Below are 13671 nucleotides of genomic sequence, written 5' to 3'. Positions count from 1 at the left end.
TCCAAGAGCCCTGCCTACTGTGCATAGAACTGGGTGTGCTACTGGAAGCTCTAGCTCTTCTCTCTGCTCAAGAGTTTGCCTTCAGGTAAATGGCTTATCAGCTACTCTAGTGCAGACAGAGCTCCCCTTTGCTCCTCAGCTTTATGTCAAGCTAGAAAACAGGGTTACATATGCTCTTTCTGTCACATGCCCTTCTGCTAGTCCTCTCTGTCTATAAAAAGACAAAGAGGGTACGGGTACCTATAGGAACCAAATGTACAAAAAGTGAACTAGACTTAAAAATACATTCCAATTAAAAAATTTATCAAAGTTACGAGTACTTAAATAACAAAACAAAATAGTGCGCTTAAGTGTAACTTCAAGTAGTATATAAAATATACTGATGAGCTATCATTTATAATGAACCAAACTGAATTAATAAATTAAAATGAATAGTTATCCATAACTACCTGACTTCCAAACTGTGAGCCAGCATATAGGAAACGCTGTATGTAATAGAATATTAGCCATGCTAATGAGATAATCATCATCGTGATGAAGGCAATGGCCACAAACACCACAGACTGACCACTGATGAATTCTTGCATATGACGAGTACCAATCCCTATGGTCATTTTTACTGAAATTCCTTTTTGCACCAGATCAAAAATTTCTCGTCCTTTTGGGTAGCTAATCATAATGACAACCGTATTTCCCGTTCCTGCACAGAACAAAGAGATGAACAAAGGCAAAAGTTAGATAAAATTAAGAGTATGTTCATTACTACATCAAATACATTTGAAAACTTCAACAAGCTGGGCGGTGGTGGCACTCGCCTTTAATCCCAGCACTCAGGAGGCAGAGGCAAGCAGATCTCTGTGAGTTCAAGGCCAGCCTGGTCTATAAAGCAAGTTCCAGAACAGCAAGGGCTGTTAACCCTATTTTGAAAAACCAAAAAAAGAAAACTTCAACAAAAATGAGTAATTTTCAGAAAAACATCAACTGCCAAAATTGGTTCCTAAAGAGAAAACAGGCTGACTGAAGCCAGGACACCATTTAGACCCACAGGTGAAGCATCAGACCTTTAAGAAGCACAAAATACTAATGGTATTGTTTAAACTGTTTCATAGCTAATTAAAAGGACACTAACAATTTTCTCTAAGCCAGGCATGGTGGACACAGAAGACTTCAGTTTAAAGATAAGCCTGGACTACACAGTAAGTGAAGGTCAGCCTGGCTACACAGTGAGACCTTGTCATGCACCAACAGCCACCCCGCCCCCACAAAAAAACCTACCTCCCGAGAGCTCCATGTAGCTCAATGGTAGAGTACTTGTGTAGTATGCACAAGGTCCAGGGTTCAAATGTCAGAACTATAAAAAGTCTATCTAGGATTATAAAACTCAAAATAGTAATAAAAGGCAGAAGAATCATACAGATTAATTTCACTTATGAATATGAATGTAAACTGCTTCAAACATGCTCATTAGAATTAGGGAATATGTCTACGGAGTGGGTTCCAGAACCGCCAAGGGGCTATAAAGAAAAAGCCTGTCAAAAAAAAAGGAAAGAAAAAGGGAAAAAAAAAATTAAGGAAGATGAGAACTCTATTGTGATTACTACCATTTGTTTTTCTTGCCCTGAGACAGCATCTTATCTCATGATGTAGCTCTGGATGTCATAGAACTCATTACAGAGACCAGGCTGACCTAGAACTCACAGAGATCCACCTGCCTCTGTCTCTCCAGTGCTAGAATTAAAGGCATGAGCCACCTTGCTAAGCTTGTGATCACTACTATTATTAATCCTTTGAAGACATGGAGCAGCCCTGAGACAAAAGAGGGAGGAATAGAGAAAAAAGGGGTGGTGGTGCAAATAAAGCTTCACTTTTATTATGACTAGGTATAAATTAATATAGCAACCACAAAGTATCAACAAATTAAAAAAATACTGCAAGTCACATAGGGAAACTTGTTAAACAATGAAAGCTGGACTAGTCTTTACAGTTAAAAGTATTAAAACAGTGTGGTAGCAGCAGATGAAGACATCCACAGAAATAAACCCAGGATAGCAAATGATAACAGAAATCAATTTAAGAGAAATGGCTTTAAAAAAAAAAAAAAACAGATAAAGGCAAATGGTTATGATACTGGGGGAAAAATCTACATTTTCTTCTCACAACACATGCCAAAATAAATAACTAAATCTAAGATGTTAAATATGTAAAAAAAAAAAAGCGTACAAAATCCAGAAGAAAGAAGAGAATTAGAAATTCAATTAGAAAAATCCACCTAGAGGACTGTTAAGAAATGTGGCTGTGATACGCACAACTTTCATCCCATTACTCAGAAGCCAAAGGCAGGCCAACCTGGTCTACAGAGCGAGTTCCAAGATAGCCTGGGCTACACAGCGAAATCGTCTCTAAAAACAAAGACCGATAAGCATTACCATCTAATTCTGTACCATCCCATCAACTTAAAAAGAAATCCTACGTCTATCCATTAGCAGTCATCTCCCAACAAATGAGTCTTAAATGTATGAAAACATGTTTTCAGCTATCTGTAACTCATTAGCAAAAATGTAAAAGTTTCATATATTCTACTGGCAATAATATGTGCAAGTCAGCATTCTGTATACTGTGTATGTGTGTACAGGGCAGGGGAGAGGGGACAGGGAAAGAGGGAGAGATAGGAGAGATAGAATATGAATTACTCTTGTATGGGAGACCACTGTATTCAGAAACTTACATGTATTCACATATAAACATGGCAGAATATTTGTAAAAATATTCTTATTCAGTGATTTAAAATTTAATTAAAGATGTTTACTTTATGCATATTAGTGTTTTGTTTACATGCATGTTTGTGAACCACATATGTGTCTGGTGACTGTGGAGGCCCAAACAGGGTGTCAGATGCCCTGCAACTGGAGTTACAGACAGCTGTGAGCAGCCATGTGGATGCTGAGAACTGAATCTGGGTTCTGTGGAAGAGCACCCAGTGCTCTGAACTACTAAGCCATCTCTACAATTCCTTCAGTGAGTTAAAAAATAAAAATCTTTTAAAAAAGTCAATAATAAGGATTCTTACTGTCAAAAGCATCCTAATGATGTTCTGATAATTTCAGACTCCAGGACCGCTAAATGAGATCGGCCCCACGTCAGTAAGACAGAATCCAAAACGAATGAACTTAGGTATTTCGGACTGTTCAGGAAGTGACTGGACATGCAGAGAGGACAAACACAAAGGCAGTCTTTTTATTTCTTTCTCTATTAGGGTATATGCTACATAAAGGCGTGAGGCTTTTTTCGAATGTTGAGTGTCTTTTTTTTTTTTTTTAAGACAGTGTCTCATGGCGGGCCTTGAATTCCTCCTGCCTCTGCCTCCTGAGTGTTGGGATTAAATATGCATTACGATGCCTGGCAAAAATAAAACAAATTTCTTTTCAGAAAACTCATGAATTTTTTTCACTAACCCCTTCCCAAAGTTTCAAGGACAGAAACCAAAATAAGGTGACATTAACTGAAAACTGTAACTGTACTTACCACTTTCTTTGCTTTAAAAAAGTTTAGAGCTAGGGGAATGGCTTAGCAGTGAGCGCGCACCTACCAGGCATAAAGCTGATTTCTACTTCCAGGACCAGGGGAAAATAAGTTTAACATCCACTTATTAATACCAACAGTATGCCGAATTTTTTCCTTCAGTTAGTTTTCAACCCAGTTGAAGTTAAACCAATCTAAGTGAGAAAGGATAAACAAGACTAGTGTTTAGGGGTTGGGAAGCCGTTTAGTGATATAATGTGTGCTTACCATGGAAGAGGCAGAATTTAAACCCAACTACCCTCTCTAAAAATATGTTTATTGCATGCTATATGAACGAGACAAACTCCTTAGCATGCTTGAGACCCCAGCTTCAGTCCCCATTAACAATGAGAGGTGGGAAGCAGGCATGAAGAACTGGCTGCAAGACAGAGCTAAAGAGATACACAGCAGGTCTTCAAGATGCTAGGTGCCTCCAGCTTTGGCTGTTAACTGTGCCCACACCTTAGGCTCCCTTATTGATGAGGCTGCAGGCAGCACCAGCACACTCAAGGCATATTGATAGGGATAAAAGAATTAAGAAGCCTAGGTTTGGGGATATCATAAACATCATTTACTTGGTAAACGACGATAGAAATTCTGGTGTGGAGTAAATAACACAAACATAAGCAATGACATTCCCCAAATATCACTGCTCAGACCATTTGAAGATACCATTTTCAAGTGGTACCAAAAAAGTAGTTTCTTCCAGAAGAGAACAAGTTTTGCAGTAATGCTTCTCAAAAAAATCAGTTCTTTCTCTAGCTCTAGTCTCAGTTTAACAGATTTTAAACAACACACCTTGAGGGTTGGTTGAGATGACTTAGCAGAAAAGAGCACACATTGTTTTTGTAGTAATTTCAGTTACTGTAACTCCAGTTCAAGGGGATCTGATGCCTTCTGACCCCTTTGGGCACTTATTCACATATGGTGCACACAAACTCATAAAACCGCAAAAACATACATATACAAATAACAATTCTTTTTTTTTTAAAAAAATCACATTCTTTCCCTGAAGAAAAGGCAGGAGCCTACAGTCTGTTACCGCAGCGAACTGTGGCATCACTGATGGACATACGTAAATGAGGACAATTGTCTGGTTTCTATAAACCTAGCCACTCTGGCTACATGTCTTCCTTGATCTCTTGGCCTCCTGACTCGCTCTGGGCCTCTTGCTTCTGGTCCCTCGCTTGCCCTCTCTCTTCTTCCTCTCTTGCTCTCCCCATTCTCTCCTCTCATAACCCAGATATATCTGGCTGTGCTCTCTCTCTCATATCTACAATAAATCTCCTCAACCATACCATAGGGCATCAAGCTCTCATTTTTGTGTGTTTGTTTTTCTCAAGAGAGGGTTTCTCTGTAGCTTTTTGGAGCCTGTCCTGAACTAGCTCTTGCAGACCAGGCTGGCCTTGACCTCAGAGATCCGCCTGCCTCTGCCTTCTGAGTACTAGAATTAAAGGTGTGCGCTGCCACCACCACCTGGCATGTTCTCATTTTTTTCATTCATCTGGTGAAAACAAAACATGTACTATTTTATCTTGGTGATTTCCACTATCATCTTAGCCACAGGAATTTACTGAACTGCCAGAAGGGCACCCTTGTAAGGTGGCTTCTGTCTGCAAGATGATGCTGAAACCAGTTTGAGCCTAACTAAAGGAAACTATGGTTTCTTCAACATGTACAATAATGACCCCGCTGTCACTGAGAAGACATACTGAGAGGCAGGTATTGACTACCTTCAGGAAAATATCCAGCAATCCAGAAACATGGATAGTAACAACTACAACACAACTATAACACACCTAACATTATGACAAGGTACAAGTTAAAGGCCTGTTAATAAAAAAAGAACCTTGCAGAACATTTCAAATAGAAACAATGGTATAATTCTGCCATCTTGGTTAAAAGCTTTTATACTGAAACCCAAGTGGCTTCTACACTACCAGTTGATAACAATTTCTGGTGCCAATATCATCACATTCTTTTTGACAATGAGAGATGGGGTGTGCAGGGGCAGGGGAGACCCATCACAAAACATATCGCGTAAAGCAGAAAGCTGCCATATTGTCATTTTACAGCTGCGGGCTCAGAAAATTTCAGGGAGTTGTTCAATGTTACACATCACCTCGAAATGCTGGTTCTTGGGGTTGGAAAGCTTATGTCCAGGCAGTAATCATTCCTTTAGCGTTTTCCATAGGGTGTGTAGTTGCAGAGCCAGACCTGGGCTCAAATCTCATCTTGTTCACTGCCTGAGGGGAGGTGTGTGCTCCTGGACAAACTGCTCTCTGAGAATGATTCTTCTTTGTTGTTGTTGTTGATTAGTTTAAGAATGATTCTTCTTTGGGCTGCCACTTATAAGCACGTAGAACAATAAAGAGCTTTAGATATGAGGGATAATCTTGCTTGGAGTAGAGGGACTCTACCCTGATAGGCACATTTACACTTTATCTTCGTGAATAGAAAAAGTTTAATGAACCAAAGGAAACAAACTCTTCTCGGTCTTGAAACAATAACAGAATCCGATCTGAGTAGTTAAGAACACTTGCTCTTGTTCCAGAGGACCCAGGTTCAAATCTCAGCACCCACATGAAACTTGCAACTGTCTCCAGTTTCAGGAGATCCAATGCCCTCTTCAGTCTCTGTGGGTACTACACATCCATGATGCACAAATGCGGCGAGTTTGACTCCTCTCTGGGTCAAATGTGTACAGTATGCAGAAACTCAAAAGAAAATAAATCTTTTAAATACTTATATTTAAGATGATGAGTCTAGCTTGGTTAGTTACTAAAAACAGGCATTTTGTTGAATGAAGAGGAAAGTGAAAAGTTAGCCAACATGAGAAAAATGTAAACTCAGTTTATTTACAGAGTGAAAAAAAATTATAGCATGTTTTAAAAGTTATAGCCTGTATAGGCAGTGCCTAGGACTGGGGATGGCTTGTTATCTAGCAGTTTCAGCAGCAAGACTGCTTCCAGAACCTATTTTAAATTGACAAAACTCAGTGATGACTTCTACCCTGTGATTTATTCACTTTTCACAGCTAATCAGGAGACTGGGGCAAAGGAGTTCCCCAGGGCCAGCACGATCAATATACCAAGAACAATTCTCAAAGAAGGGGCAGGCAGATGAACAAGCATCAAGGCAGATGGGTAAAAATGTACAAGCTCTGAAGTGAGTTGTGCACAAGTTAAGGGATGTCACATACATCTACCAGAGTCCCTCAAACTTTATTTCCTGCCAAATCACAGGCTCTCTGATCCAATCCAAAAGAACTAATCTGCTCAAGTAATTTTGTACAATTGTGTCTGCACCGGCACAGGGAGAAAAATCTCAGTTAAACAGGTGAATTTCTTCACAGGTGGCATAGAGACTTGAAGCATAAGAAATGAGCCTTTGGAATTCTTTTTCTTCCCCAGGGCTTAGTGCTGTTATCATTCTTGCTTGACTAAAAAATGTCTTGCACAATCTCGCCCACAAAGTAATCTCTATACTTTACATTAGGCAGACAGCTCCCTAAGGGCAGTTTCTGTTTTATCTTTGTCTTCAGCTGAGCACAATGTCATTGTACAGAGCAGCATCATAAACCTCCTTGTTGAGTAAGATACTGAATAGTATTTTTAGCAAGTCAAATTACCAGTAACAGAATTCCAAATGTTCCCATGCCAAAAATAAAATGGTTTCCTTTTCCTTCTCAAATTTTTTGTGCTCCTCTTGCTACCTTGTCAGAAACAACACAGTTGTAAAGGATTAGCACTTGGACAATAACTTCAAAATTTAGGATTAAGACTTATGACTGTAATGGACCATTTCTCCTCCCAAGGTAACTAAGTTTACTTCAGTATTGTCTTGAAGGAGATAAGAACCACTGAAATATTTAAAGTAGTAGATTGAATTTCTGGTGGAAAAAAACTAATTTAACAGCAATAATTGATCTTGAGGTTCCAATAACAGAACCTCTTAAACTTTCAGGTTTTCCTTTTTATAAATAAACTGCCACATTGTGGCCATTTCTATCCCCTAAGAGAATCCTCAACAAAACCAAGATTTAGTGCAAACTCAGCTCTATCTGCAGTCACTGTTATTAATTTTGTGTGTTACACACAAACAAGCAAACAAACACACACACACACACACAGGTATACAAGTGAGGTTCCCATGGAGGCCAGAAGGAATCAGATTCCCTGGAGCTAACTACAGGCACTATGAATCATCTAACATGGGCTCTGGGAACTGAAACGGGAGGGGGGGGGCTTCTGTAGAAGCAATACTCACTCTTAACCACAGCACCATCTCTCTAGCCTCAGGTAGGCCTCCTTCCATAAATCTTTTCACATTTCTTTATAGGTCACTCTTCATTAGATGGAACAAGTACTACCTGTTTAATTTATCAGGTTTGTGGCATGGCCTGTGGAAGGTTTCTTCATGAATGAATAGATTTGAAAAACTAGCTTATCTCCCAGGACTACAACCGAAATGACCTAGGAAGAAGAATTACAGTAGAGAGGAAGTAATCTGGAATGTCTTCTTTGCTGTAGAGCTTAAGCTGAGTTTGCACTAAATCTTGTTAGATAAATGTTTAAAAGGTTGGCTAGGGTGAATGAGGAGGACACAATTCACAACTGGGCAACATAATTATAAATATTTTTGTATGACTTGGTTTTAGTCAAAAATATTGAGGTGCAGGAAGACCTGGAGAGATGGCTCAGTAGTTAAGAGAACTTGGTGCTCTTTAGAAGAGGACCCTGCGATTCCCAGGACCCCCATGGTGACATAAAAGCCACCATAACTCCAATTCCAGTGCCCTCATCTGGCCTTCATGGGCACCAGCTATGCATGTGGTATGTTTCCATACATGCAGACAAAACATTCATACACATAAAAATAAATCAATAAAAAAATCTGGTTAGTATGATGATCCATGCCCATAACCCCAGCACTTGGGAGGCTAAGAAAAGATCATGAGTTAAAGAAGGCACGAGCTACTTAGCAAGACCCCAACTAAACATTCAAACACAAACAACAAAACTTCACCACCACTACCTCCCCTGAAAATACATTTGTTGAAAATTTACTGAATACTTCTCCTGAGAACTCTTTTGCAGCCTTTCCATGTTAGTTCACTTCAGAACCTTTCAGCCTTTTGCAACATGGAAGTCTTATAGCTCACCTACTCTACATACACATAACTCCCCAATGTCCTGAACCTGTCCATAAAGTCAGTATTTCTAGGGAACTGTCCTAGTTGACCACATCCTCCATGAGGCTGTTAGGGTGCCACTTCTGGTTAGGTAAGCACCAAGATATATTTTAAATTCAAATTAAAGTTGTAGATCAGTTGAGAGCACATTATCACAGATAATCAATAACTGACTACGCATAAAAGACCATGTAATATGCTTTGCCAATATAAAATGAATACCTCTTAATATATAGCTTCTCTAAAGTTGGGTATTTCTTTTTCTTTTTTCCAAGACTAGGTTCTTAGAACTAGTCACAGTGAACTTTTAGTTAAAAGCCTTATATCCCATCACTACAATATTGTGGCCATTTTCAGGGATCTTAAAAGACTTGTATTGTCTTTAAAGTCTTAAAAGACTTTGTAATGTAGCATCACCATGGCAAACTTTCTAAATGTCTGCAGAAATGTTCAGGTAAACAAACTGGCTGGCTTAGCTGGGTATTTCTTCTCTATCTCTGAAATCCTCCTTCCAATTCAAGCCCTTTCTCCAGCCGTTTGCCAATTGTTTGGCACTTGGTAAATAACATTCAAGGATGTAAAATGCCATTCTTAAAAGGCTGTGCCAAACTTTCAGCTAGAGGAGTGTGTTACTTATTAACCTACCATAACTACAGTAAGGTCAACACTAAGACTTTAATGATTTGGCTTCTATCTATTTTTATCTATCTTGGTCAAGATAATTTCTATACCTTTCAGCATCAACACCCAGCCTTTAGGCTAAGCACCTGTGCATATAATTCGTTAAGTTTAAACTCTTCTGGCCTGGAAAGTTATGTTTATTGACAGACCATAAACTCTTCAGAGGCAGGCATTCATCTTAGGTATTTCCAACTCTGAGTAAGTACAATACTTGGTCCTGCTTAAGACTGTTTAAGAAAGAAAGAGAGAGAGAGAGAGAGAGAGAAAACATTAGCATAACTCTAAGTCCTTACTGATGTTTCTGAGATAGCATCATCACAACTTAGAGACAATCCTCAGTTTTAGCAATGACTTAAATTTTAAAAGTTATCTAGAGCTAGATTCCAGTGAAAGGAAACTGGATTTAAGAACTGGGGAGAAGCCGGGCGATGGTGGCGCACGCCTTTAATCCCAGCACTTTAATCCCACAGAGGTAGGTGGATCTCTGTGAGTTCGAGACCAGCCTGGTCTACAGAGCTAGTTCCAGGACAGGCTCCAAAACCACAGAGAAACCCTGTCTCGAAAAACCAAAAAAAAAAAAAAAAAAGAACTGGGGAGAAATTCTCCCCACAATTTAGGAAGATTATCAGTATGCAGTTTCAGAAGCACATGCCTACCTGTTTCATAGAAATCCAGTGTTACACATCAGCACTAAGAACAGCTGAATCAGTGGATTTTCCTAGCTTCAGTTACATTCTGACTATACAGAGGAAACCAACCTAAGTCTAAACAGCCTCAGTGGCTCTAAATATTCAGCTCAAATTTAAATATAGTCTGTCAAAGCTGGCTTCTCTCATCTTCTATTTTTTGAGAAAGGGTTGCTCTGTGTAGACCCAGATGTCCTGGAACTCACGCTGTAGACCAGGCTAGCCTTCCCCTCACAGAGACCTGCTTGCCTCTGCCTCCAGAGTGGTGGGATTAAAAGTGTGTGCCACCACTGCCCAGCCACAAAGTGATGCCATTGTCATTCCCTGGTACCCAAATGGGCTAAGTTTCATGAGAGTCACAACCTTTCCACTTTTGCAGTCCCTACAGACCCAGAGTTTAAAACGTTTCCAGCCTTTCCTGTTATCAACTGCACAGCTACCAAATTAATATTATATTCCTTTAGATCAGTGGTTCAAAATGCTAGATAATTTTGTTGCCCCCTTAAGGTCTGGCAAAAATCTCAAGGCATTTCTGGTTGTCACAATTGTGCGGAAAGCATCTAGGATGTGGGAAGACAGGAATGCAGCCACCAGGTAATCTGGGCTAAATTTAAAAGGCTTTTGAGTATGTTTCCTTACTCGAAGAATGGAGTTAGGGATCTACCTTAAAGGGCCTGCAGGAAGATTCAGTCACTTACTGCATCATATATTTTGATGCGTGTATTTTCACACAATTTTTTTAAAGGTGCTAACTTTCCCTTTAAAAGGTCAGAATTATCAGGCTCAGAAGGCTAGAAAGGAGGCAAATAATGGGAACAGAAGTGTCCCTCCACCGAAGACTCTAATTAACATTACTGAAGTGTTTTCTGGGACCGGATAAATTATATGTCAACAATATAAACAAGGTTGCTGAGCCATGGTCAGAACAAGTGTTGTCTGCTTGGGAGGATGTTAATGTCATTATCAAAAAATGCAGCAGGGTAGAGTTAGAAAATTGTAGGGTGATGAGCCTGTCATTTAAAAAGAAAAAGTCTGCATGAAGATGCGTATGCACCTAGAAGTGCACACACCCAATATCAAGGAATCAGGTTCAGCACCCGGGCCTCTTTTCATTGACAGAACTAATTTGGGAACGCTGTAGATGGGGCACATCTATAATGTTAGGAGTCTTGTGGAAACTAGAGTGTGTGGACAATGACAATTAGGCCAATTTGTTATCGCTGGATTAACTGCACCAAAAACTGTCTGACCCAACACCACCACGGAGACATATGTGGGGACATCTGTACTCATTCTTACCTACCTCTGTCGGCAGCCAACCACACCTTGTGTTCTCAAAGACCCAACTTCTTCAGTCATTTCTCCATTCTAGCAGATTACTTTCATGCAATTTCAAAGTCTCCCCACCTGCTCCTACTCCACCCTACTATGCTCCAAAACTTTGAACCCGTTTCTCTGCTAACCTGGAGTCAACCTGGAGTTGATCCGCAAGTGGAGGTCACTTCCTGGCCATCAAATAGCCATCGTTCCCGACCGTCTATAAAAAACGGTCAAATCCATGTCATTTTTACTTTATAAATTCTGCGTTGCATTCAAGCCAAAACAGAACAATAACAACAACAGCACATAGTACAGGAAAAGGATGTCTGGCTTAGTAGCAGCAGAAACAAAAAACGGTAATCACAGGAAATTCAGAATGAGTCAACTGTGTGAGGCCTTAAAACTAAGGTGATTTTAGAAGATGCACCAGAAATCCGATCAAATTCTGGGTCCCTGGAGAGAACTCTGTCCCAAGGATGGTATTTTGCTAACTCATCCTTGCCTGAGGTGCAACCCGCTGTCCCTGGAACAGTGTGCTTAAGGACCGGCCTCCCGACAATGAATACGGTGAAACGATTTCATCTGAACGCATTACTGTCCAAACACAATGGGCGCGTGTGATCGCCCTCCATGTGTCGGGGGCGCCCAGCAAGCCCAGGTTTCCCGAGTCGAGGTTTTGATATATTCAGAGACGCCTCGTCAAAGTGAAGACACCAGAGAGCCAGCAAGCCTTCGCTTTAGGCTGGTGAGGAGCAATGCGACCCTGGAGTGCAGCGGGGGAAGAATCTCCCTCCGCTCCCACACAGGCACCACTCAGCCAACTTTGGGAGATGGTGAAGCGACCTTAGGCGACCCCGACGATCAGGGATCTGGAGACCTTTTGAATCGGGAGGACCTTCCTCCGGCGGAGGTCCTTTGCTACTCCCCTGCCGAGGCCGCTTCCCTTCTCACTCCCCACCCCCACCCCGAGGGGAAAGCTCCGAGCCAGTGGGGGCACGCACTTCCCTCTCCACGCCACCCGGGAAACCAGCAGGCTCGCCCCTGCCCCGGAGCGCGGCCCCGCGCCCGGCCTGCTCACCCGCGTGCGACATGGGCTCGGTGGCGTTCCCGTAGTGCTCCAGGTTGTAGACCACCACAGCCGAGGCGTTCCTCCGCGCCGCCGCCAGCACCTTGTCCTTGAAGGTGCAGCGGCCTCGGGCCACCAGCGCGATCCAGGGCGCGGCGCCCAGGCGGCCGGGCGCGACGAAGCGCGTGTCGGGCGAGCAGCCCTCCTCGTCCCCGTCGGCGCGCGGAACGCCCACCAGGCCCTGCTTGTCCTCCCTGGGCGAGCTGTCGCCGAAGCGGCCGCTCTCGGACACGCTCCACACCGTCTGGTTCGACAGCGGGTCCACATACTCGATGCCCACCACGGCCGAGTACCACTCGAGCGCCCCGCCGCCCACCCCGGGGGCGCACAAGGCCAGCGCCAGCAACGTCAGCGTGTCCCGGGCCCCCGCGCCAGCCGCGGGCCGCCGTCGCCGCGCAGCCATGGCCGCCCGGCCGGGCTGCCGAAGAAGAAGAGCTCGAGCGCCGAGGGACCCTGCACGCTCCAAGGCCTACCCGCAGCTCTGAGGAGGCGGCCGCCGCTCGCAAGAAACGGCGGTGGCGCGGCGGGGGCGGGTCCCGCGGCGCACGCGCACCTGGAGGGGCGTGAGCGTGAGGGCGCGGCGACGGAAGGGGTGGGGCCCCGCTCGCCCGCGGCCCTCAAGGTGTGCGCAGGCGCGGGCTTCTGTGTTTCTGGGGCCGTGGGCGGCCGTGCTGGAGCTTGCAGATGCTAAAGGCGTCTTGTGTAACCGGACGTCTAGAGTCCCCAAGTCTGGGGAAATTTGTGTGGTTCGGGCAGGCAAGCGTGGGACTGCGGTTGTGTAAAATCTCTCAGAGGGTGGAGTTGCCTGCGCCAGGCACACAGCAAAGGCCTGGCTGTCTAAACCACTTCAAAACAAAACGAAACAAAGCCGCCCGCATGTTATCCGAATGCTTTTTGTTAACCGACTTTGGTTGATTCTTTGTTGCTCTTCTCTAAAGGGTTCCCGTCCACCCTTTTTGTTAGTTTATATGTAACGCGTAGGCTTCTATTTGCATGAAGACGAAGGTGCCACATCAATCAAAAGAGAAAAGGGAGGAAGATCTGTTTGAAAATAAATGTTAACTGATAAATAGTCCTATGACAACAGGGTGGGTAATTTTTTGTGT

General features: G+C 42.8%; 1 protein-coding gene across 4 annotated transcripts in view; it reads right to left on the bottom strand.

The window, feature by feature from the left end:
- The window catches only part of Rnf149 (ring finger protein 149), a 30259-nt gene extending 17149 nt beyond the window's left edge, over window positions 1-13110 (bottom strand). For all 4 annotated transcript variants that reach the window (XR_012911351.1, XM_075980366.1, XM_075980365.1 and 1 more), the window contains exons 1-2: window positions 12518-13110; window positions 450-700 (exon numbers count right to left, since the gene is read on the bottom strand). Coding sequence is in view for 3 of the 4 variants with exons in the window: in XM_075980366.1 (XP_075836481.1) it covers window positions 450-700; window positions 12518-12968 (702 nt within the window). In the remaining variant the exon portion in view is untranslated. The remainder of the gene's footprint in view (window positions 1-449; window positions 701-12517) is intronic.
- Window positions 13111-13671: the final 561 nt, after the last annotated feature.

Source organism: Microtus pennsylvanicus, chromosome 7 (genome assembly GCF_037038515.1).
Source record: "Microtus pennsylvanicus isolate mMicPen1 chromosome 7, mMicPen1.hap1, whole genome shotgun sequence".
In the NCBI taxonomy this organism is placed as follows: Eukaryota; Metazoa; Chordata; class Mammalia; order Rodentia; family Cricetidae; genus Microtus; species Microtus pennsylvanicus.
Note: the sequence above shows the minus strand (reverse complement) of the source record. Positions and strands in the feature narration are given on the sequence as shown.